This window comes from Neopsephotus bourkii, unplaced genomic scaffold (genome assembly GCF_033783945.1).
Source record: "Neopsephotus bourkii isolate Nb327-2 ecotype Australia unplaced genomic scaffold, CSIRO-AGI_Nbou_v1 NB_107, whole genome shotgun sequence".
NCBI classification, from domain to species: Eukaryota; Metazoa; Chordata; class Aves; order Psittaciformes; family Psittacidae; genus Neopsephotus; species Neopsephotus bourkii.
Window position 1 is genome coordinate 3,859,868 of NW_026900624.1, and position 26,954 is coordinate 3,886,821.

Here is a 26,954-nt window from a genome sequence, read left to right on the forward strand (position 1 = left end):
ACATTATTTTTGCAGATGTTACTCTTCAATTAATTAATTAATGTTTGTGGCCATTTTTTTTAATTTAATGTTTTGTCACCCTAGCAAGCTTTACCAGAAGTGTCAAAAAAATAATAACCAGCATAGTCTGTATCTTTATAGTTAAATGCTTCATCTGAATGTTTGTGGTTTTTTTTTTTCATGAGCAATAGCCTAATTTTATCACAGAGAAACTAGTTAAGGTTAAACAGGTATTCGTAACTACTGCTATAGTGATTCACTTACAAGCTCATTAACTAGAGACTATCATTAAGTAGAGACTAGAGCTCGTTAACTAGAGACTCATTAACTAGAGCTATAGAGCTGTCTGGGAAGCATTATTTCCTCAGATGCCACGATCGACAAAGAGATAGACAACAGAATAGCAAAGGCACATAGAGCCTTCGGAAAACTCCATAAAAGAGTCTGGTTCAATAAACACCTGAAGAATAATGTAAAGATCAGTGTCTATAGGGCCACTGTATTGTCTACTCTTTTATATGGGTCTGGATCCTGGGTCATCTACTGTCATCACCTGCGACTCCTCGAACGCTTTCATCAGCGCTGCCTCCGTGCAATTCTAAACATCCATTGGACTGACTGTGTCAAAAGTCACTGTCCTTGAACAGGCAGGGGTCACCAGTATCGAGACCATATTGCTGAAATTGCAGCTGCGCTGGGCAGGGCACATCTCTAGAATGAAGGATCACCACCTCCCTAAGATCGTGTTTTACGGTGAACTTGCCACCGGTAGCCACAAGAGAAGTGTCCCAAAGAAGAGATAAAAGGACTCCCTGAAACAGTATCTCAGCCTTGGATATATTGACTGCCATCACTGGTCCACCTTGGCCTCCAATTGGGAGATTTGGAGACACACCATACACAATGCCGTTGTCTCCTTTGAGAGCTCACGGAGAACTAGTCTTGAGGAGAAAAGACAACGTAGAAAGAATCGCGCCCCGCCTATACCACCTAAGGAGACCTTTCGCTGTGCTTTTTGCAGCAGATTTGCCTGTCTTACATTGGCCTTTTTAGTCATCAGCGTGCTTGTAGTAAGCGTGGGTAAAGCCCTTCCCAAATCTTCGTTCGCAAAGTCAGGCCATGATTAATTAGAGACCAACAGACCTATAGACTGGCCTTATGACTTTACTTCAGGGTACATTCTTTGCATACTTTGTTAGCATATAAGTGTTCCTTCTTTTGAGATGCACATACATTTTGAAAAGCCCTTCCAGTTACAGTACAACCGAAGCCACTTAATTTTTATTTGAAACTATGATTTTGCAAAAATGATATTTGGGGAAGAAGAACAGATATGTTTAGAAACTTAGATAAGCAGAAACATATTGGAGATGTTAGATAAGTGTGTGTTTATGTAGCTAAATCATAGATTACGTTACTACTATTTTTCAAATTTTGTGATTTCTTTCCCATCTTCTTAGTGAAAAAGCCAGCATTTACAAGGGCTCTGTCATCTCTTTCAGTAAGAGATTATGATTCATCTTTAATTTTCCAGTCAGATTTAATTTCACATGACCATTCAATAAGTAAAAATTTACTGGTGAAAGAGGGAATTTCCTACTATGATTGAATCCCACCCCTGGTTAACATTCTGAGTTCACAGAGCAATAGCATTGTAATTACCAGGTAGCTATATACCCTTCTGCCTGTACTAAGCTAAGTCAGCCTGGGTTAATTTGATCGCCTGGAACACAGTGGGAAGACACTTGGTCAGCCTCTCTGTGCTTGAGGTCTTAAAGTCTATGCAGAATAGGTTATGAATACTGAAGCCTGACTTTCTGATCATGTTGCACGTACTGTAGAATAAGTAAAGAATTTAGAGCTACCAGAGAAAGTAAGAGGTAGTTGTCTTAAATTACAGGACATAGATGAAATAGGAGATTTCTTGCTAAGGATATTCTCCATTTGGGAATGAGGTGTATAATTTCAGAAGAATTACTGCCTTGGGCTGCAGATCAGTACAGGAGGAGAAGGTAATGCAGACCTCTGACATTAAGAATTTCAAGTTTAGTTTACTTTTCTTTAGTTTCAGCTTGGTAGTCAATTAAAGGTAGTATAAAAAAGCCTACAGGAAGAAATTTTGTGGGAATCTTATTAACAGAATATCTGACTTTTTAAACTCATACATGTAAATGTAGAATGTGCAGCTGCACTTATCCTGCACTTATGATCTTTGTCAACTCTCCCTACTTCCTCTTCAGTTATAACACACAACTCCTATGTAAAAAGTCTCTCTTGAAGAAATAATTACATTTTTATCAATCTTTTCAAATATACCCATTACAAGGATCCACTTTTAATCATGCTCTGTTGCAACCTCAGTACCAATAAAAACATCTTTCTCCTCCAGTGCATTGCTAATGATTTAAACAAACCCAATAGAACAATGCTAGGACACTTAATATAATTGAACATAGGAATCAAGTAACAGCTGAGGTTCACTGAACAAGAATTTGTATCGTCTCTTATTGTTTGAAGGCTCTCCATGACTGCTATCTGATACCTCTTCATTAGTTAGAATAGGTACAATATTTCAATCAGTAATTTTGTCTTTGATGCAATATAAGCATTTCAAGAGATACTTTGCTGTATGTGGTAGCACTTTTAGTTTGTACAATTTTTTTAGTGTTATTATTTTTATGGAGGTATTAAAAATACTATGGCTTTTTATGAAGATGTATTATAATTACCTTAAAAATTCTGCTCACCTAAGTAAACAGCACTAAACTTAAAAGACCAAACACACCTTAAACTTTAGATCAAGCTGTTCTCTACTGTCTAGGTAGAATAACATGAGATCAGCAGAATTTTGCTTCACACTGTAAAAAATAACTCCCATGGAATGCATTATAATTGTTGCTTAATTTACCAGGGTGCCTAAAATGGCAAACATGTTCAGGAGCTTATGATGCTGGTTTCAATAAACAAAATATTCTTAATTGGTATATAATGCCGTGTTAGAAAATGCACCCACATGATATAAACTTCTCCTTATTTTCAATATTTCGATGTAATAATTCTCATCTTTCCAAAAGCCTACTGAAATGACAGTGAAATTAGCAAGGTTTTGTCCTTTATCACAATTATTTCATCACAGTGTGTTATTATTGTCTAAAAAGTGAGATTAAGAGCAATGGTGCCTGAATCCATGACATCCCAGAGTTATTTCCTTTCTGCTATGGATCACTCAAACTCTTTAATATCAGATCTAATTTTGTTGGGCCCAACATTTTCTTTACCGTAAAACTATTAACCAAACAGATCACTGCCCTGTGCAAATGAGAGCAACATACACTTCCACAGCACACACAGCACACAGTGTCATTGGCAAACCGTGGGTCTAATAGAAATTTGTGCATTTTAAACTTAGATGAATCATATTTCACAAGTCATGGAATTGAATACTTTTCACAGTTCCCAAGTAGCCTAATCTGAAGAACCATTTTGAAAACAGGAATTCTTTTCTCTTGCCAGGACTAACTGGGGAAAAACTTATACATGCACCTTGCTCACTTACGGAGGGGGTGATCTGAGAGCTTTTCTGCCCATCAGACGCTTTGCATATTTCTGCAGGAGTTGAGGAGTGTGAAGGTTCCCTCTCAGGTGACTGCTGGTGGTCATATGCCATGTCCGGAGCGAAGAGGGCTGGGAGGGGATGGGGGGCTTGCCTTGCAGGATCTTTGGACACTCTCCAGGGTGCTGAATCCCTTGAACAGGCTCTGGAAGGAAATTAAAGTGCACTTTCAATATACACGCGCTTGTGCTTTCCCCCTCTTGTCATTCGTATATGCAGAGGACAGCCACAAGGCCTGTGTCTATGGGCAATACCACCGGGTGTATACACTGCTCTTACTGTTTCCAGACTGAAAACCGCACTCTTCAAAGAAAGGAGATCTTTTTGTCAATGGATATTTAACATTGGTAGCCTTCTCACTCTTCTGCTTGGGCTGCATTTTCACCGTGTTGCCCAGTGCTTTAATATGGGACATGTAATAGCATTATTGTACCTGTCACTGCAACCAGCGCTTCTCCCATTTCCATTGCATAAAATGGCAGAGTTTGCCTGGATAGAGTGAATGGCTGGGTAACACAAAAAGATTAATGAAACCAAATAGGCAATTGGAGGAATAACATGTAGTTGGCTTTACTTGGGGATTGCTATGTCAGTTGTCAGTGGGTTTTACTTTAACAGAGTTAACTGTTTTTCTCTGTTTTTATAGTCAACGTTTGTTGAGTAGCTTTTTAACCAACTAGTCAAAATCAGAATTAGAGACTTCCAAAAGAAACTTTCAGCCCATATACTTGCACTGTTGATGAAATTTCAGAAAATGAAATGGACGAGTATGGTAGGAACAGACAGGCAGACTGATCTGGAAGTTGCTACTAGTTCCCCCTATACTGATCATATGAATGAATTAATTAATATTTCCACCAGGCATAGATTTTGTTTAATTGCAGTCAGTGTAACAGCCATATTTCATAGTATAAGATCTACTAGATCTTAGTATAAGATCTATAAATATATGATATATATCATACTGAGACTGACATTCACATCACAGTTGTTGCTGATTACCTGAAGAACTTGCGTATTCTTTGGTTTCCTAATAAAACATTTTCAGTTTGAACAGAGAGAAAAAAAAAAGCATAACTGAAAGAGTCATCTTCATTTCTTATAGCAATTCCATGCTGGAAATTAGATATTTATATAATGGCTAGATACTACTCTGGGTCAAGCAGTCAGCCTTGAAGACTCTCTGTATTAATACTAAAATTATGAAGCAGTGCCAACATGTATAAAAGGCAGTTTAGCATTTCAGATCTTTCCCCATTTAGTAAAATGCTACAATAAATTTTACTTGACAAGCCTTAGGTAGTGAATGGAAGCCCAGTGTCACAATCAGCTGATTTTTTATGTACCATCCTTCCAAAATGATATGCATGTCATGATAATTTATCTTCAGCATGTCCTTGCAAAGAAGAATATTTGAATTCATAGTGCACATTGCATGGACTGCAAAGTTCTCTACAGACAACTGCACTATCTAACATATTTGCAAGACAGGTAGCACCCCATTTTCAAATTGCAGTTAAAAAATGAGCAGTACATGAAGTACTGTTATATAAATTTGGAGCTCAAGTCTATACCCCTTTCAGGATCCCTAATTCCCCACAGTAACCTTTGATGTACAGTCATTCATGAGACCGTTGGCTCACGAAGCTGGGAAGCACAACCATAAAGCAAGGGTTGGCATTTTGCCCCTTAACTAGCAGCTGGGGCCCAACCCGTTCAAGTCACACAACATGTTGAATTTGTGCCCTAACATGATCATTGCTAAGAAAAGATTCTGTAGCTAAGCCAGAATGGTACATGGCTCTCAAGAGTGTCTAAAATTCAGGTACCCAGTTCTGGCAGTAGAATTCACTTCCCAAACCCAAAAAATGTATGTTCAAGAACACTGCATGCAGAAAGCTGAGGTCCTGAGAATGGAATTTGAAATGAACAGAGGAGTGTGGGAATGTTTCAGAAGCCTTGTCTGTTATTTACCTTTCAAAGTATTTCCTAGTGTTTGGGTTCCATATTATTTTTTTTATATTTCTTGTATGACTGATTAATGCTTTTCTTCTAAAATATTGCCCCCTGAGGACACAGTGATGGTGATATCAATAGAAAATGGAGTTGGTCCTGTATTTAGGGTAGTTTCCTGAGAAGTATCTCCTTGTCAAGAAGTGACTCAAATCTGCATCTCAAAACCAGGCATTTCCTTATGCCTTCCCATGCTGGCCTTTTAGTTACGAGTTATCACACTTTCTGTGCCGAGTGCTAAATACAGTGCTGTCAGTGTGGGGTAGATATGCTCTGTAAGCATGTGGACTGCATCAGGCACATCAACGTTAAATATGAGATGACAGGGGAGCCCAGCCATAAAAGCCACACTTTTGTTTGGCCGCATTTTTTTCAGGCCATTATATGCATGTATATAATCTTATTAGTGAAAGTTAAGCAGCTAATATTCCTGAAATCATGCACTTGCATTTCACAGAAGTCATAAATTAGTCAACTAACTACTTGAATTTGAAAGTTTGACCCAAAGATGCACTACATTTGGGGGGGGGGGTAATGAAAGAATGAGTTCATGTCTTCCACAGTTCAGCCTATAAAATCTTAATCATCTTTCTTTGGATCAAGAAACAGGAGTCAGATGATTTGGGTTCTATTTCTGCAGTGATTTGAGATTTATTAGGTTGAGTCTCTGTATGTGCAGTAAAGCTAGGTACTACTTTTCCCTCAAAGGAAACCTTAAAATATCCAAAATAATTATTTTTGTTTGTTTTTTTTTTTTTCCTTGACATATTTCGGATAGTTATTTACAGCTTGAACGATTATATTAAGGGGAAGTCAGAGATGAGAACAGACAGAAATTTTTGCATTTAGGAAATTACTTTTTGAGAAGGTTAATACAGCAGAGAGTGTAAAAGTATTACTTAATTAAGAAAACATTTCAAGGAAGAAGCTTGAGCAAAACCCCAGAGAAGGGTTTCTGAGTCTCCAGTCTTAGTGCTTCGCCATGGACCACCTACTGGAATACTGTATTCAGTTCTGTACACAGTGTAAACTGGGTCACACAGCTTCCAAGGACAGTGTTCTGGAGGGGTTGATTTTTAAAGAAGAATAAACATAAGACTAATCAAACTACCTTTATCAGAAAAATAAAGGAACTAGCAACAAATTTATTTTTTTTTCAGTATTACGGAAACATGACTTGGGAAACCAAGAAAATAACTTTCTGGGATAATCTTTCCAAGGAATGAGAGGTCTTAGCCCCATGAGCAATTATGATAAAAGTTGAAGACCATGTACATTCCCTCACTGCCAGAACAAAAGATGAAATGGTTGCCTCTGTTTCACTCTTGACCACATGACTGTGGAAAACCAAGTCATATTCAGAATACTGGTGTTCTGAACAGCAGTCTGGTATCGATTACAGAAGGGAGAAAAAGGGAGAAATAGCAGTATTCGCTTTCTTCTTCCTGATTACAAAGTTCAGCAATAAAATGAGTTTGATGCTGGAATGCTTGTGTTTGGGATTCTTTTCCTTCCAAATTAATTAATTAAAAAAAAAAAAAAAAGAAAAAAAGGAAGACCTGTGGTTTAGAAAGGCAACAGCAGTAGAGAACTCCATTACTTAATCTATCATAATGAAGTGCTGCTTTTAGCTTTGCCAAAACTTTGATGGAAAAAAACAAACTGAAGCTGCCTGTTTAGACTTCCTCAGTATGAAAGCCTGCTGCAGAGCATCCAGCTAGCTACAAGTAGCACCTAATTCAGTTTCTTTAAAGATGTGCAGTAAGGAAATGCCACTTCCAACCCATTGCAGTTAAGTGTATGCAGATAAGAAAAGGGCTGGGAGGAAAAGGAGAATGATCCAGCGAAATTAAGCTGTTGCTTGTGATTGCTGGTTTGACGACAGGAAGAAGCAGAAGCAATTCCTCTCTGAAGCTGTCAAAACTGTTCCTAGTTCTTTTTCTGCCTTTGCAAGGGCAGCCATATAAGGCAGATAGAAGGGAGGGTTCCTGCCTTGCTCAGGGTGGGACTTGATAAGCTGAGGCAGAGTCAGGCAGCAGCTTCTCTCCCTGCACCTATCCAGGGAGTATACTACGTGGAGCTGAGGGAACATTAAGGAGAAGGAATAGAAGGACATGCAACAAGAGCAAGTAGGTTCAGGGTTTTCTGTGTTTTGTATCTGACTGTGTGGGATGCCCTGTTTTGATCAAGCAGGCTAGCAAATGTGTTTCAAGTGGCTTTGCAACTGCTGGATAGCTGGCCTTTGCTTCAAGCACTCGGCTAGATAGCCTCAGCACCCTAAAATGAATCATATGGAAGGATTGTACTTCTCGTAGGTATTTCTTATGTTCTTGTTATAGTCAGACTTTGATGAAGGCCTGTGTGTTTTAGCTTTAATATTTGGTCCCTCCAGCTTTTCATTGCTCAGAGAAAGGATGAGGGAAAACAAGTATTTCTCTATTTGCCATGGCACTAATGTAGAAATGCATCAGTTTACCTTACCATGGCCAGTGTTCAGAAATGAGCATGATGTAACTGACATTCTCTCTCTAAATTACTTGATTCTGCTGAGAATAAAGTAACTGAAAATGTGGGTGTGAGTCTCTCCTCCTCTTCAGAAGAGCAGTAAGCTGCAACTCCTAAGCACATGGGATTTATATTGCAGGTAACTACATTACAATATGACATTGCAGACATAATTTTAACATTGACATCAGCAGTGCTTTGAAGTTCAAGTACATCTCATGGTGCTTTTAATATTCTTACATTTTCACAATTTTCATATTTTTGTTTTAGCTAAGCATGTTAGGTAAGGAACCTTTTCATGGTGGTGTGAAAGAAATGAGGCAGTAGAAAACAATTACACTTCAGGAAGACAGCTGCTCTCAGTCTCACAAAATTATTAATATTGCTGCTAAGTATTTGTATTCACAGCAGTTTAAATCTGCCCCATGAAATACATATTGATCTATAAGACCCTTATTTTCTATTTTGTGTTCTCTAGGTACTTGCTTGAGAGTAGCAGAGTTAGCAGCAAACACTAAATTGCTTGAAGAAAATCAAGAATTAGGCCAGGAATCTTTCATCTTTTGCCTTTTAACAATATTAACCTCTCAGTGACAGTTATTATTAATGGCATTGTAATTTCTGCACTTGATTAGAGTTGTTCCTGAGTACCATGGACTGCAAGATCAGATCTCATAAGGTGACTGAAAGAATTTATTTAAAACCTTTTTGTAACATTGATGCTCTAGGTAAGACCTCTTGAGGTGTAGGTGTTAAGTTCAAAACTCCGATCAGGTGTATTTCAGTTAACAGCAAGTTTATAAATTCTAGGAAATTTTCACAGGTCCACTTCTAATCAGGACACTTCAAGAACTGCTCAGCTTAAAATAATGTCAATTGGGTCAAGTCCCAAGGCAATGCTGCTACTGTACTTGTGTTGCACTGTTTAAATAGTTGTAAGCTTCTTCCCTCAGAAACGTTAACTGTGAATCTTAGTTTTCTTTCTTCCTCTAGAACTCAGCCCCTTTCCTTTTCCAGGCTCATGTTGCTTCTGGAGTCTAGCATGCGCCATTGTCTAATACATTTCTCTGATTTAATTTCAGAGGCTGTGAGTGACAGCAGGTGACAGGCTGACAGCTCACACTTGTGTCACAGAGAAGCTCCATGATAACAGCAGAAAGTCATCCTATCAGCTGCTGGAGAACACCCTCAGCAGTGAGGACATACAATACCTTCTTTGTGATTTTAAATATTGATCAGCGTTAGTAATACCTGTGTGTTGTTACAGCATGTCCTGTGATAGTGGAGAAACTGTTGGGCACCCCATGTATAACCGCTGTGGACAGGTTCAAGGCTCCACTTCCCAGCTGAGTAGTCTAAATGGAAATAGGGAATCTGCAGCATTGCTTGGAGTCAGAGGGAGCTTAATCAATATGCAGTATTCTTCTGTGGCACTGGATCCAGAAACCCCAGGGAGTAATGGATCCGGGATTCCCCACAACCCTGAGGAAGGCACAAGAGCTGCAACCTTGGCAGAAGGTGAAGCCCGCAGGGCCTGTACAACAAAGTGTTTCTATAGCCTTTACTTAACTAAAACTAGTACGCAGGGAGATGTCTACAACTTCCTGGAGAGGCCCAGTGGATGGAAGTGTTTTATCTATCATTTCACTGTGTAAGTATCTACATTTTCACATCATATGTGGTGTAAGGAAGATCAAACCATGCCCTTAATCAGGCAGAAATCATACTTGAGTACCATTGTCAGTACTTGATCTCCTGAGCTGAACACCTGTTACATGGGTAATCCTACTGAAAGCAATAGAAAAGCCAGTTTCTTGAAGGATCAGATGCTATATCCATTAACATTTCCAGAGGAGGGCTTTTTATTTGTCACATGATATTTGTCAGGTTTACACAGCGTATTTGGTATTTCTGAGGGGAAGTCATATATGCTTGTGGCAATTTGTATTGTTGCCTTAGCTGCTTTACATTGTTCTACCTTCAGACACTGCAGTTTTTATCATGAGATGTGGAAGGTTCAGCTGTGATGACAGTCAGTAAGTATAAGTCAGTTTTGCTCATGCTGAAGTGCCAGGACAGGTGATCTGTTGGATATTCATAACATTACTAATTTGAATTAATTTACAGCCATGAACACATAATGAGTACAAATTTAGCAAAAATTTTGCATTATACCTTATATTTAGTACACACAATGATGAAATTAAGGCTTCCATTTACCCTTGCAAAACAGTGGTTAATGTATTAGTACAGCTGTTACTGTTTTATTTGAGCTGCTTATAGTACCTGTCAAGCTTTGCAAGACCTCAGTTACTGTTTTGAATGCTGATTAGCAGAATGATAATTTGTCATTTTAGCTGTAGAAAGGGTCCAGTTGTGCTCTTGCTGAGGCAAGAGGAAGTTTTACTGGCTATAGTGTATGTAAACTGAGCCAAGAGTCCTTGCTTTTATTATAAAATTAGCATATATCTTAAAGAAATGCAGAGTGTTGAAATGACTCTGTTTGTCTTAGATGAACTTTTCTGTGACATGACTGCATTATGGAAAACCATTATCACTTACTGTAGTCAGTAGCTGCCTAGAGAAATATATGGTAATTCTAAGAATGAATCATAATGCTTCTATTTTGTCATGGAATAGATGGTTTTATTAATATTTACTGCCTTTCATCACTTGAAATCATATATGGATTTTTTTAAAGGTTTTTTTGATTCATGAAATTTTGCTAAGTAAAAGGATAGGGCCGCTTTAAAGTATGCTTATAGTATATGACAATCCCTAAGGCTTAAACGAGTGTAATTTTGTGAAGATTTAAATATGTGAATGGTAATGATTTAAGCCTATTTGCGGTTGGGACCTCTTGCTAAAATACAGTTGTTTCATCCTCTGCTTTCATCTCATACCTGTAGTATGGACTTATATTCTGCAATGGCCATTAAATAAATAAATAATTAAATAAATCTGCACGCACACCCCCAAACAAGAAAATTGGAGAAAATAGGAATTTTTTTAACTGTTCAAGGATTCCTGACTTTAACAAAAGAATATATAAACTGACCTCCTTTAAATGCTTTTTCTTTGAGATCACTTGAAACTTTTTACACATAATTTCTGGACAGTATTTTTTCTTAAGAATATTTGTCCTTCTAATGATTGCAATAACTACATGGTGTGTTTATTTACATAACAAGTTTCTGTTTTGGAAAGAACATCCTTTACAACATTAATTATCACTAAATTTAAACGTTGTTAAAGCAATAAAATGCTAATCTAGAATACAATTAATTCTATAATGAGAACAAGCTGTAATTTCTTTTAAATTTTTCCCATGTTGTATCTGCGGGTTTGGGGTAATTTATGCAGAGTTGGTATGATGATGGCTATTTTCATAGCAAATCCATTCTTCCAAGTATGTAGATGATGTTTGTATAGCCTAGAGGAACTGGATGTGCAGTGTCTCTTCATTGTCCTTTTGTCCTTCATGTGCCACAAAGACCTCATAATTTATATATAAACCTGTGGGACTTTTCTATCCAAGAGGGACTGGAGTCTCTTCTGATCTGGAGCCAGTTCAGCTACAAACCCGCTAACTTTCCAGAAACAGGCAAGGCGAGGGAACAGCAAGTGCTCCAGGAGGTGACCTTCCTCTTGTATTCTGAAATTACCAAGATAATATCATCTCCTATAGCATTTGTAGTGTGTCTGATGCTTCAAGTTCCTTTTAAGGGAGTAAACTCGTGCTTCTTAAGGAACTTTATGTATTAGAAAAGAGAATGATTTTGCCTAATTAAATCTGGAATTTGTGTTATTTTAGTGGAGTTATTCTACGCTAAAATTACGGTTTCAAAACAAAACACTTGAAGGAGTGAGTGGATTTGCTTGAGAATTACCCCTCCCAGTCCTGGAAACTTCACTTAGGTAATTTTCAGCTTCACTGTAGGTACTGTGAAAAACTTGACTCCTGAAATCCCCAAGAACAGAGTAGAGGATCTCACTGACAAGTTAGAGGTGTGGGCTTGAGAAACAGCTGTGATGTGCAGTAGTAATATATTGACCCTAACCAACCAATTCTTGTGGCTATGTAAATCTTTAAGACATTAGATACCAATATATGTTCGAGTCCAGCTTTTTGCTATGGTCCTCAGTCCAGAAAATGAAGTGTGTGCCTGGCTTGAATTTGATGTTTAAACTCAGCTATGCACTTGATTTAATCATGTCCAAATGTGAAGATATTAGGGTATAAGCCTCATATTTCATCTTTTAAATGAAAAAATAAGTCTGTCTTGGTGATGAGTTATGAATGGTAATGAAGTTACTTGGCAAATCCCTACATTTAAATCATTTAATTGCAAGTGGAGCCTTATTTATGTGATGTTCCTGAAACATATATATACATTTAATTACAACTGGAATGGCTTGAGTATAGTTTAGAATATTGTGTTCATTTGGCTAAAATATTGTGTTCACATACATTTGAACTGAGTGGTGAGGGGTGAAGTCGGACAATTTTTCTGATAGTAAGATTATTGACCCCTATTTAAAAAACAGGTAGAAATTATCATAAACTAAACTGAGAATTATGTAGATGCTCAGAGTGCTAGTGTGCAGTTGTGGTGGGCAATGTTATACTGCCAAGCCTTTGCAGGCCACCTTGGCCATTGGCAAAGGGTGAAGATGGTCCAGTTTTTCTGCCATGTTTGTAGAGGCAAAGAACCAGAAGTAGGAAGGTATGATTTAAGCGTGTTGAAAGAAGAGGATCACTGTATGTGCACCCACATGCGCACTGGTAATGAACCAGTATGGTTTAACTTGTGCTCAGGGAGAAGAGGTAACTTGACTGCTGTCTTTATTCTGTTCTGTGAGTGATGTAGGCCACCTTGTGTCAGTTTAAGGCTATGTCTACATCACAGTACAGCCCTGTGCTGCACAGCTGCACCAGCCCAGGTTCCAAGAAGAAAGCAACTAAGTTTGCGCAGATTTGCACCAAGGCTAACCAGCCTTATGTCTGAGCAAGCAAGGTACTTTTCCCCTCAGATAAACCCTGTTGTTTTTACTCACAGCAGTCCAATTGCCTTGTTCTATCTTTTCCATTTCTCTCAAACATCTTAATTGTGACTTAATTTTGGTCTTTTCAGCTGCTGTTGGCTGAGTAGCTAAGTTTTTTTTCAGTTACAAGCCAGAAGCTTAGAGGGAACCTGGGTGGGTAGCACTTGGACTAAGAAGTGAGGAAGCAGAACAAATGGCTACACTGAGTGTGGTGAATCAGGGAGAGAGGAGAACCTGGGATTGGTAGACAGAAGGCTAGATTGTGTTGTCATAAAAACCGACTGGTGCCAGTGATGTTGAAACTGGAGGAAAAGCAGTACAAAAGCAGGCTAGCTCAAGAACAAAGGGAATCAGACTTAAGCAGGAAGGACAAATTAAAAAAGGACTAGCAACTTTTGGAGATCAGAAGTGTAGATATAGGCACAAAGAACTGGATCTGTGGGACAGCTGTATATGGTCAAGAAGCTTAGAGAGCCACTGGGAGGAAGAAGGGGTAGGAGATGACATCTGGAAGCTAGGGGAAAGAGGGAGCGTGGAATTCATGACAGGAGAAGGCACCTTTCACCCATAGGCAACTGGTTTGAATCTTGTCCAACATAATAGTGAAGAAGTAATGACTATGGGGAGATACAAAAGGAGCTGTTGGTCTCAGTCCAGTTCTTAGCGAACGGATGTCAGCATCACTGCTGGAGTTAGCACAGCTGGAAGACTTGCTGGCAGTCAGTAGAGAAACCACAGGCTGGTTGAAAAGGGAGGCAAGTCTAAGGCAAGAGGGAGGCCCATGAGAGGGACTCTGAGATTGTGTTCTCAGGCTTGCCATTTTCTTGTCGTCTAACACTGTGAAAGTTTTAAGTGAGAACTTGCAGCTGTTCCAGGTTACTTTGTGCTGGTTTGGCCACTTGTTAAATGAGTGTTAGACCTTGCTCTCATTTAAAAGTGAGACCAGTCTTTATATCCTGTAACTTCCCATGGGATGGGGTGAGATGATCTGACAACCCATTTCTAACAAATTACCTCTCCTTATCCACCTTAGCCATTCAGCTTCCTCCTGCCAGCTCTAGTTGTCCTCGGATATCCTTGGATAACCTGTTCAACTTACAATGTTAGCAGAAACCTAGCCCAGCAGGAAAAAGTGGATGATCTTCTGTCATGTTAATAGTATACATCCAGCATCTTGAAGTACTGTCCACTATTGTTCTCTTAGTGCTCCTAGTGGATCATAGTCACCTGTTAAATTTAATATGAAATTATACAGAATAATTGCAAAATAACACTGCAAATCATCTGGCAATTACTGCAGACCACCTGGTTTGACTGCAAAACATTTCACAAATGCAGAGTTTGCCTAGCAACAAAGTCTGCTCTCCAGGTTCATTCATGATTTATGGGGAAACAACTCCTCCAAATGGTGACTCAGAAAGAATAATGGCTATTGCTCTGAATCATTCCTAGGGGATGCTGCCTGTCTCTCTGTTGACTGCATGGGAAAGATGAGGAGAGATTATGGTTTCACAAGAGCTGGCATAATAGTTTACTGATACAAAGAGTATAATGTTTCTTCTCTCACCTTCCCTTCTTCCGTCCTGGCCCCATATTTCTGTGTAACATATGCTGCTTCTGGGAGTCAGTGTAGCACACTTAACCTAAGTCAACAAGTAATGGCAGAAATCTAGCACAGCAAGGTGAATAGCTTCTTGTTACCTTAAGGAGTTACAGGATGTCAGCAAATGGCCTGATGGTGCTGGAACCTGTACTAACCAGTTGGCCAGGACTGGGATGGGATGAGGGAGAGCCCTCTTTTTTGCCACTAGAACTGCAGTGTTAGCTCAGTTTCATATGAAAACCTTCTCTAAGTTTACTTTGTTACCTCTCTCATCCTTCATACTGCTTCCCACAGCTTCTTCATAGAGAGACACACATGTACACACATGTACATGTTCCTGGTAGCTTGTTGAAAAGAACTCATCTAAGGAATTACTGTTGAGGAATTTAAAAGTGTGTGATTCTTACAAAAATATGAAAAATATCAATAATGTCACTAACTTAAAACTTTGGGAGGAAAGTGCAGATGATCTTGAACATGCTTGTAAAATGGGGGCTGGAGAGCTAAGGGTTTTTCTCTTTAGAAAAGATTCTGTGTACTGACATTTTTGTCACCATGAGTAATACAAAAAAAGCCCCACCAGAGTTCAGAGTATTGGGACAAATTTAAAATGGAAATTTTCTGTAATGATTTTTTCTTTTCAAACTTTGCCTTCTTGTTTTTTTTCAGTTCTTCCACCGTCATGTAAGAAATGCTGTAGTTGTATTCTGTTAATGTAATTGAAGAGCTACCATTCTGGCTACTCTTTTTTTTTTTTTTTTTTTTAATACAGCTGCCAATTATGTAAAGAACATTAAAAGGCAAAAATATAAGGATCTGGTGATTCCTTTTAATGACTGTGGGGTGTTTGCCTGAATGTCATGTGGTTGGTTTGGGTGTAGCAGCTCTCAGCTAGTAAAGCTTAATATATACATAGCAAGTAAGTTAGCATAGTGTTCTCCTGCTTCAGTTTTTATCTGTAAATGGAGCCTATACTCACATTATTTGTAACCGTTTATCTCAAAGGGTCTTTCAGATTCCAATTTTTGTTCTTTCCACAATTATCTCTAGAATGCAAGCAGATATTTTGCCTTTTCCAAGGCAAAAAATATTTCCAAGGCAAAATATTACAATCACATCCATGATGTGACTGTAATATGATCAACGTGAGCAGCAACTAAAGTTCAGAGTAATTATAGCATGTGACTGCTATTGAGATTCTGGTTTTGACCTCGATCTCACACCTTAGGTCTGGACATGGTGTGCTTTCATAAGGGTAAATTAGGGATTATTATTATTATCATCATCATGAGGCTTAGGGTGTTTCTTGACAGCATAACAGTTACTTATTTAGATATTTTATACAGAATTGAACTGGAATTTTCCAATTTGGAACTACAGTATCCACTTTTCATCTACAGTCTAGCTACAGAGAGGAAGTAACCTGATGTCTATGATGATGAGCTTCAGGTAACAAAAGATGAGCAATATTAAAGGGAAGAAGCTCAAGAACTAGGGATGCATGTTCATTTGGATGATATGGTGGAGTAGCTTAAGTTGCTAATGGAGGTGAAGTAATATTAAACAGAATTGTCTTTAGGATTCTGGAAGTTCTAAGATTCAGCTGTTCTAAAAATACATGGGGACAGCTACTAATTTTTAGCCTCTTTTCCTAAGGAAATGAGGTTTATTCAACCACACTGTCTGAGTGCATCTGTCTGAAAGTGCCTTACCAAAAACTTTTGAGCCAGTTGGCAGGTTTCAACCAATATTGACAGAGGATGAGACATGTCAGAGATACTAAGTTACTTCATGTTTTGTTAAAATCAGCATTTGGATAGAGGAGAAATAAATTAATAACCCTAAAGATGAAAATATTTCATTTTGAGCTCAATTAGATTGGCACCAGAGAGTCGTTTCACAAGAGAGATGTTACAAAAGTTCCTAAGGAAGAACTTTGATCTGAGCATACTTCACTTTAGGCACAGAATAACGTAACCACAGGGCACAAAACCACAGAGTACGTAAGTTTTATTTTCATTTTTTTAAATTATTGATGACTTTTTCCATCTTTTATTTAAGAAATTCAATCCATCTTATTCTAGAAGCTAAATTTTATAGTAGACTGGAATGAATATGCACTAATGCCTCCACAGGATAATGTTGTTGCTATAGTGAAACCATTTGTTTCTATAATGGAAATAAATACTGTAGTGTGGTATTGATATGGTAATAGTAATGGAATTTGTTTATGCTTTTGTGGAAAAAATCCTTTGCTCTTTCATAAACCAGCAAAATAAAAAGATACTCCTTGATGTTAACATTACAATTGCTCATTAACTTGTGGACTTCACATGGTATAAAATTCAAGAAGAAAAGTGTTTATGATACCTTCATGATAATAAAGCTGGCATTAACTTGGGGTTAGGAATGTATTTGCACAGCATCATGATATGCATTTATTCTTTCCCTTTTTTTTTATACTGAACCTAAGAAGCACCAATTAATGTGAGTACTACAAAGAGGCTGGTGTTACTTTGTAAATGGTGGTGCTAATTTCCTGTCCCTGTGGATATGTGTCATAGATCGTATGCCAAAACCTACTGATTTTTTGGTCTCACAGTCAAGGTCAGTGATACATGTATCACAATCATGGACACTGATCATGAAGTCAATGCTGAACTTTTTCTATCAATGTTTAAAGAGCTGATAGGTCTCTTCCAGAAAGTCTTAGTCATATAGCAACAAAGTGGAAGCTTGACTCCTGTGCCCAGGGAAGGAGAGGACATCCAGAAACTCAAGACATGGAGGTAAGAACAAAAAAAAAAGGAGAGGACATCCAGAAACTCAAGACATGGAGGTAAGAACAAAAAAGAAATAAAACCAAACATAGCAGCACAGACGTTAGTGGAAGATACAGACACTCAATTAAATCAGGAAGCTTAAATCCTAGGAATGTCAGGGCACTGAAAAAAAAGGTTTCTGTAAGATCAGTGGATTCATGAATGTGATTTGTCAGTTCTAGACTACTGGATAAAGGAAGAGAAAAGGCAAAACCCAAATCTTACTGCTCTGTAAAAAGCAGCAAATAGGTTGCTCAGTGCTTTGAAAAGGTGAAATACTTTACTAATAGGAGCTGTGGATGTTTTAAAAATATATCTTTGGGCAGTTGATTCAGAAAGTTGCTTTGAAGTGGGAGATCTTTTTGTACGATGTGTGGCTCATGCTGCAGTTTGAACATTGGTATTATCTTTTGATTCAGACTAGTTTGTGGCAATTTATACATCTGCAGGTGAAAATACAGAATAGTAGTGTGTATTTGTAAATTACCTTTTAGATTTTATAGGTGTTGTAGAAATATTACCTAGTTACTTCTGACTGGAGCCAACTGAACAACCTCATTTTACATGCAGTGAGGCTATCTGGCATTTCTGGGTGCACCCTAGAATGATCTGAAGGAAAAACTGAAAGCAGATGTCGTCAATATACCCATGTTATAGATGGAATTTTCCTTTGGTTGAGGGCTTCAAATACCTGAAAATATTATATTCTGAGACAAAACAGAAAGTCAGATATGCCCAAACTGCCTCCAGGCAGTCTGCCTGTTAGTGAGTCCAAAGCTAGGCAAGAGTCCATTAAAAGCTGTCTGGTCTCCTTCTCCAGTTCTGCTGAAACCAGCACATTCCCAGACTACTTTCTAATTTTAACATATTGGTATTTTCAGCAGAAAAATTGTTCCTTTACCAAAATTTCCAACCAACTCTAATTTGTGTATGATCATATATGTATAAGCACAAGACCTTTCAACAAAACATCAAGCCTCAGGAGCCTGGAAATAGATCTGTGAGAGAACTGAGGAACATCAAAACTTGCCTGCAAAGGCACATGGACGACCTTCTCTTTATGACTTAGCCAGAAACTCCTTTGGATAACAAAAATATGTAAGCACTAGGAATAAGGTTTTATTCAGAGTGGAAGGAATGTTTTCTAGAAGCACATGGCTAGTCAATATAAGAGTATAATCCCATTTAGAAGAAAGTGAAGTACTTCATGTGCTCAGGAATGGGAATATCTTGCACTTTTATAACATAAAAGAAAATAAATTCTCTCCTTAATTTTCCTGCCACAAAATTATCACTTAAAATAAAAAGCAGTCTATGCTTCTGGAGCTCCTCAAAGAACTTTCTGTTGGGTACACTCATTTATTCTCCACAACAGGCTGTCTTAAAACTGTTGGTCTCTGATGGACAACTCTGTAGTCTATCCTGAAGAAAAAAGCTGAAGCTGCAATGAGAGTAGTTGAACAGAGGTTTACTTGGGCATACTAACATCAATCCAATCTCTTTTTCTTGTAATTTAGCTGAAGCAACAGGGTTTCTTCTGTCCAAGTGTGTTAGTAGAACAGAACATTTTGCCTTCACCTCTTGCTGCAGCAAATGGTAGATAGGATAATAAAATTATCAAAGAAATAATAATAAGGAGGAAATTCTTTCCTGTTAGGGTGGTGAGGCACTGGAATGGGTTGCCCAGGGAAGTTGTGAATGCTCCATCCCTGGCAGTGTTCAAGGCCAGGTTGGATGAAGCCTTGGGTGAGATAGTTTAGTGTGAGGTGTCCCTGCCCATGGCAGGGGGGTTGGAACTTGATGATCTTAAGGTCCTTTCCAACCCTAACTATTCTATGATTCTATAAAAAAGTAAGTTTTGGACCTAATTTAAACTGGAGACACATATAAGCCATTTGTGATTATTTAGCTGAAGGGCTTTCATATAGTGAAGTAAGTCACAGTTTTGAGGAAGGAGCACAGCAGGGGAATGGCATGTCTGGTTGTGTTTAAAACATCAGTGGTCCATGATCAAGGCATCTAAATACTACACAGCATAGGTTTCAGTAGCTTTCCTATAATATTTTTTGTTGATTTTCTTTCTCTACAGAGCTCACATTTTTCTAAAAATGTTTTCTTCTCTGAACACATCCTTGCAGAGTCAGTTGAGTTTGGCAAGCCCAAAAGGCTACAAAGCTACTATTTTGTATTTGGTTGCCAAGGAGTGTATCTCTGTTTATTAGTTCGTAAGTTTGTCCTTTCCTCACTCGTCCCTTTTTTGTTGTTCAAGAGATAACATTCCCACAAGCATCTCGTATATCAACGCTTCAAGTGCACTTATCTGCAGTAGATAAACACAGGCAAAGAAATGGCATTATTTGATGCAAGACTTAAAAGGAGGAATGATTAATATTTCTCCTTTAAGAGCTTTCATTAGGTTTGTCTTCCTTGGAAAATGAGATTGCTATAACACGACCTTGAAAGAGTTCACCCTTGATAAAGTACTTGACATCATTTTGCTCTCAGTGTTGTAGTTAACTTACTAGCTCCAAGTGTTCGTAGGCCTCAGTAGAGCATACTTGTGGCCAATTAATCTACTAAATAGAATTTGTTCCTGACTACAAAACCAAGAGAAACATGTTTACAGTTGCACTAGGTACTTTCCAAAATGAAACAATGTTTAGGAAGATCAGGGCACAAAGAGGCACCCATTTGTAACCTTTAACCCTGGTTGATTAGCTGTCCAATGTATTACTGCCTATTTAAATTTGTTAAATGCATGAAACAAAGTTAAGGATGATGGCTTCAACACATTGCTGAAAAAAGCAGTAGGGTTTTTTTGTTTTGTTTTTTTTTTTTTTTAGTTTAGGTTTTTTTTTTGTTTGTTTGTTTGTTTCATGCGTGAGGCTTAAGGAATTTGGGAGAAATCAAGAAATACTAAGTTTTCCTGTACATTAGTACTACCTCTTTTGGGAAAGCATGGCACTTCCGTCTTGTGTTGGTGTGAACTTCTTTAAGTGAGAATCCAAAACCATATGAGAAACTGTCAGGTAATTCTGTTCCATCTGACAAGTAAAACTTTTTTTTTTTTTTTTTTGAGACAGCAAGGAACAGTCTGCAAATAAGTTATTTGAGGTAAATTTCTGTCTTCATGAAAGTAAAAAAAGAAAAGGAAGGAAAAGAAAGCCAGGTGTTTTGAGAGGAAATACTTCTCTATTTTTAACAGCTATATCGTGGAAAAGGAAAACAGTATCTGCTGAAGTGATAGCTCAAACTATGACTTGGCATCCTCAGGAGTCACAGAAAGATTCAGAGATACACAAAATACCAGAAAGCAGCACCTCAGTTCTCAGTTCAGGGTATGAAAGAGTGGACCCACTCTACTAGTTGCTAATTATTTATATCTCCTCCTTATCAGCTCTTTTTCTTTAGGAACTGAACAGCTGCCAACAAACGAGACTGTTCTCTGCTGATGTAAATAACTGCTTGAAGCAAGTAAACAGTCACAAATTGCTTTCACCCCCTTCCATCATAGAGAACTGCCCTTTGCAGGAGAAAGTATGGACAGCAGGGAACGTGAGAAGGCCAAATTGGCAGCTGGTGGGGAAAGGGAAATTGCCACATGACAGGCTTTAAATACTTTCACCTCAAGCCAACAATATCAAACACACCCATCCATTTATCCTACCTGTAAGTATCCCAGAAATCTAATCAGAAATATTTAGGTAGACCCAGGATCTGGTTGTTACTTGTTGACAAGTTAACACTGGTAGACTTTGCCACTGCAGTTAGAGGAAAAGCTTTTTTTTCCAACAAAAACATGAAATGAGGCCTAAAGGCAAACCAGTGGTATTTAGTGGTGAGTCTTGCTAAAGGTTTGTATGTGTTACCATATATTGAACTATTGTTCTGTTCTTTATAAGGAATTTGGCTCTTGCCCAAGGTTCTTTTCCTCCACTATGTTTAAAAAGGTCATTGGTTAGAGCTATGTTTAGCATCCCAGAAGCTGTTAGGAGCAATCCACAAGGAGGTTTCCTGATTGCCTAAGAGGCAACAGAGCTGCAGCTTGTTTGATTCTGCAGATCAGTTGGCAATTAGTTAAGCCATTTATCTTTAAGATTAGACTTGGCAAAACTAGTCTGCACTCTATTGCATGGCTCAATGATAGAGATAGTAACCTTAAAAAAAATGAAGGCAGTATGTGCTGACTTGTGGTTTAAAGATATTGGAGGGAGAAGGAAATGCTGTTCCACTGTATTAGAGAAAATGGTGCAGAAGGATTGTTTGTTTCTATGGGAGTGGATTTACTTAGGGTGCAAGGGAGACTTGACCTTTATTGCGGCTACTTGTCTCTAGCACTTTTGTCATAACACGTTCACAGCTTACTCTCTCAGCTCAGCCCCCTGGCTTCTTTCTAACAGCCTTCGGTGTGCCCTGAGAATATAAAGAGCTCAACTGCTATGGCAGGGACATTGACAGCCATGGCTAAAACCTGTCTCTGGTGCTGCCATATAAACCATGGGTCCTGAGTGGTATCACAAGGGGCTCAGCTCCAGGACATGCATCCAGTGGGAGGAGAGGGTGGTCTCAGCTTCTTCACACTCAGCTTGTGTCCACCCATGAACTGGTACCTGTGTTAAGTGAAAGGGATCATATATATACCATATATCACTGCCTGGAACAGTACCACTTCAGGTTTTGTATGCTTTTATATCTTTCTTAAAATGCTTCTGTTACTTTTGCCATCTTCAGTCTGTGTAACTCTGGTTGACAATACCAGAAATTATCCCTTATATGTTTCAAGTTTGGTTTCTAAACACTTCAAGTGAAGAATGGGAAGGTCTCTTTTTAATATTGGTTGTGAGGAGTAGTAATTAGGTACCTGCCATTCCCACTCACTTCATCATGGAGTCCTCATGGAGATATCAGACTGCAGTTGCCCACAGACTTGCCTACAGCAAGATTATTAGAGCATCTCAGATCTAACTCCTCTGGGATTAATTGGGAAAAGGAAGAATGGATGTGTTAGAATTTTAAAGCATCACTAGTGGGGGAGGTTTAGAGCATTTTGGGGAGTTGTGATCACAGAGAAGCTCTTGGTATTGGGAAAGCCTTGATTTAAGGCATCTCTTACACTCAGAAGAACTTGTCTTCTGGGACTCTGCTAGGGAAAATTCGAGGGGAAAAAAGAGGCTTATAAAAGGCGGAAGCAAGGACGGGCGGCCGGGGAAGAATACAGGGATGTTGTCCATGAAGCTAGGGACCAGGTTAGGAAAGCTAAGGCCCAGTTAGAATTAAACTTGGCTAGGGATGTGAAAGATAACAGGAAGGGATTCTACAGGTACATAGCAAATAAAAAACAGATTAGGGAGAACGTAGGCCCTCTCTGGAAGCTCTCAGGAGAACTGTCTATCCTGGATTTGGGGAAGGCTGAGGTTCTTAATGACTTCTTTGCCTTGTTCTTCACTGGCAAATGCTCTGACCACACCACCCAAGTCTTGGAAGGCAAATGCAGGGACTGTGAGAATGAAGACCTCGGGTCCACTGTAGGAGAGGATATGGTTCGAGACCATCCTAAGAACCTCAATGTGCACAAGTCCATGGGACCTAACGAAATCCATCCATAGGTCCTGAAGGAGCTAGCAAATGAAGTTGCTCAGCCACTGTCCACCATATTTGAAAAATCATGGCACTCAGGTGAAGTTCCCGATGACTGGAAAAAGGGAAATATAACCCCCATTTTCAAGAAGGGGAAAATGGATGACCCAGGGAATTACAAACCAGTCAGTCTCACCTGTGTGCCTCGCAAAATCTTGGAGCACATTCTCCTGGAAGGCATGCTAAGGCACATGAAAAAAACCAAGGTGCTTGCTGACAGCCAGCATGGCTTCACTAAAGGGAATTCCTGCTTGACCAATTTGGTGGCCTTCTATGATGGGGCTACAGAACTGATGGACAGGGGTAGAGCAGTTGATGTCATCTACCTGGACCTGTGCAAAGCATTTGACACTGTCCCGCACAACATCCTTGTCTCTAAATTGGAGAGGCATCAATTTGATGAATGGACCACTCGGTGGATAAAGAACTGGCAGGATGGCCACACACAGAGTTGTGGTCAATGGCTCAATGTCCAGCTGGAGACCAGTAACGAGTGGTGTCCCTCAGGGATCGGTGTTGGGACCGGTCTTGTTCAACATCTTTGTCGCTGACATGGACAGTGGAATTGAGTGCGCCCTCAGTAAGTTTGCTGATGACACCAAGCTGTGTGGTTTGGTTGAGGGTTCGGAGGGAAGGAATGCCATCTAGAGGGACCTTGACACGCTTGTGAGGTGGGCTGATGCCAACTTCATGAAGTTTAACCATGCCAATTGCAAGGTCCTAAACCTGGGTTGGAGCAATCCCAGGCACAGCTACAGGTTGGGCAGAGAAGAGATTCAGAGCAGCCCTGTGGAGAAGGACTTGGGGGTGTTGGTTGATGAGAAAATGAGCATGAGCCGGCTTCAGTGTGCGCTTGCAGCCCAGAAAGCCAAACTTATGCTGGGCTGCATCAAAAGGAATGTGACCAGCAGGTCAAAGGAGGTGATCCTGCCCCTCTACTCTGCTCTCATGAGACCTCACTTGGAGTATTGTGTACAGTTCTGGTGTCCTCAACATAAAAATGGCATGGAACTGTTGGCACAAGTCCAGAGGAGCGCCACGAGGATGATCAGGGAACTGGATCACCTCCTGTATGAAGATAGGCTGAGAAAGTTGGGGTTAGTGTTGGGGTTGGGGTTAGGGTTAGGAGAGAAGGCTGCTTCGAGATCTTATGGCAGCCTTCCAGTATCTGAAGGGGGCCTAAGAGGATGCTGGGGAGGGGCTCTTCATTAAGGGCTGTAGTGACAGGACAAGGAGTAATGGGTTAAAACCTAAACAGGGGAAGTTTAGATTGGACATAGGGAAGAAGTTCCTTACTGTGGGGGTGGTGAGGCACTGGAATGAGTTGCCCAAGGAAGCTGTGAATGCCCCATCCCTGGTGGTGATCAAGGCCAGGTTGGACAGAGCCTTGGGTGAGATGGTTTAGTGTGAGATTTCCTTGCCCATGGCAGGGGGTTGTAACTTGATGATCTTAAGGTCCTTTCCAAGCCTAACTATTCTATGATTCAAAACTAGATGTTATAAGGCTGTCACAGAGGAGGATGCCAACATAAAGTTGTCACGGGTGCATGCCTGAGCAGTAGAACTAAGAGTCTTGGTTTGTTTAGATTTTCAGGTGATAGTACTGGAAAGACAGAGCTTTTTACTGAGATTATACACACTAGAAAAAAAAATATAAATGCTGTGTTCTATGTAGTAACTAGTGCTGTCTACACCTGCTGAACAGGGTGTATTTTTTTCTTTGTATTATTTATAGAAAGATGAAATTTAGGTAATCCTGTACAATATTTCCCAGTGATACCTGTAATGTACAGTAAAACATCGTTTTTGTCAACGCAGAGTGTTTTGTTCCATATATGAAGGACTGTGGAACACAGCTGTGAAAATGACATTGTTGCTGAAGTTTCATTCTCACGCAGTTAGGGATTATTTTTCAGGCTTTCATCCCACATTTTTTCCTTTTCTAAAGCTAGTATCGCTGAGCTCATCTAAGTCATCTTCTTCTTGTCTGAGTGCTGGCTCAGAATCTCACTTTTCTCTGCACAGAACAAGGAGGAAGCTTGTACTCCATATCAATGCATAGTTTTGTGGCCTCCCTTAGCCTTCACTTGCTCTGTTCTGCCAGCTTTCTCTTCAGCCTGCTGTTCAGCTCTGGCTCCTCCATATGGTTCTGTGGGACAGCACAGGGAACATAGAGTGCAAGAAATGTGCTGGTCAGTAGGTGGTTGTAGGGAAGGTACAGAGCAGGCTGAAGCTGCAGGCAGGTAGCAGATGGAGATGTGGAGGGGGGTGCTAGATATAAAGAGAAACTTGAGAGTAGAAATGTTACTTTGTTTAACGTCTGACAAGACTTGCTGTTTTTAATCTAAAACCTCAGAAATAAGATAGATAAACCTCCAAGTGTTGTAAATGTTTATTTTTTTTGTCTCAATAAAAATATTGGGATATCAAGATGTTATTATTGGCAATATTAAATTTAATGATTATCATATAATCTTCATTTTTAGGAATGATGACTGTTTATCATAGTATCACAGTATGCTAGAGATTGGAAGGGACCTCAAAAGATCACTTAGTCCAATCCCCCTGCCGGAGTAGGAACACCTAGATAAGTTTACACAGGAATGTGTCCAGGCAGGTTTTGAATGTCTCCAGAGAAGGAGACTCCACAACCTCCCTGGGCAGCCTGTTCCAGTGTTCTGTCACCCTCACTGAGAAGAAGTTTCTTCTCAAGATTAAGTGGAACCTCTTGTGTTCCAGTCTGTACCCATTACCCCTTGTCCTATCATTGTTTGCACTGAGTAGAGCCTGGCTCCATCCTTGTGACACTCCCCCTTTATATATTTATATACACTAATAAGGTCACCCCTCAGTCTCCTCTTCTCCAAACTATAGAGACCCAGCTCCCTCAGTCTTTCCTCATAAGGGAGGTGCTCCACTCCCTTAATCATCTTAGTTGCCCTGCGCTGGACTCTCTCCAGCAGGTCCCTGTCCTTCTTGAACTGAGGGGCCCAGAACTGGACACAATATTCCAGATGCGGTCCCACCAGGGCATAGTAGAGGGGAAGGAGGACCTCTCTCGACCTACTAACTACCCCCCTTCTAATACAACCCAGGATGCCATTGGCCTTCTTGGCCACAAGGGCACAGTGTTGGTTCATGGTCATCTTGTCGTCCACTAGGACCCCCAGGTCCCTCTCCCCTACACTGCTCTCTAACAGGTCATTCCCCAACCTATACTGGAACCTGGGGTTGTTCCTGCCCAGATGCAGGACTCTACATTTTCCCTTGTTATATTTCATCAAGTTACTCCCTGCCGAACTCTCCAGCCTGTCCAGGTCTCACTGGATGGCAGCACAGCCTTCTGGCGTGTCAGCCACCCCTCCCAGCTTAGTGTCATCAGCAAACTTGCTGATAGTACACTCAATTCCCTCATCTAAATCATTGATGAATATATTAAATAATACTGGTCCCAGAACTGACCCTTGAGGCACTCCACTAGATACAGGCCTCCAACTAGACTCCGCCCCATAGACTACAACTCTCTGGCTTCTCTCCTTCAGCCAGTTCACAGTCCACCTCACTACCCGATCATCCAGACCACACTTCCTCAATGTAGCTGTGAGGATGCTGTGGGAGACTGTGTCAAATGCTTTGCTGAAGTCAAGGTAGACCACATCCACCGCTCTGCCATCATCCATCCACCGTGTTATTTCCTCATAAAAGGCTATGAGAT

At 39.7% G+C, this 26,954-nt stretch overlaps 1 protein-coding gene across 2 annotated transcripts in view; it reads left to right on the top strand.

Annotated features, from left to right (window-relative positions):
• The first annotated feature begins 7,629 nt into the window (after positions 1–7,629).
• Positions 7,630–26,954, top strand: part of LOC133214875 (potassium voltage-gated channel subfamily KQT member 1-like) — a 486,013-nt gene continuing 466,688 nt past the window's right edge. For both annotated transcript variants that reach the window (XM_061358248.1, XM_061358237.1), the window contains exons 1-2: positions 7,630–7,755; positions 9,214–9,782. In XM_061358248.1, the coding sequence (XP_061214232.1) occupies positions 9,400–9,782 (383 nt within the window). In that variant the 5' untranslated portion in view covers positions 7,630–7,755; positions 9,214–9,399. The remainder of the gene's footprint in view (positions 7,756–9,213; positions 9,783–26,954) is intronic.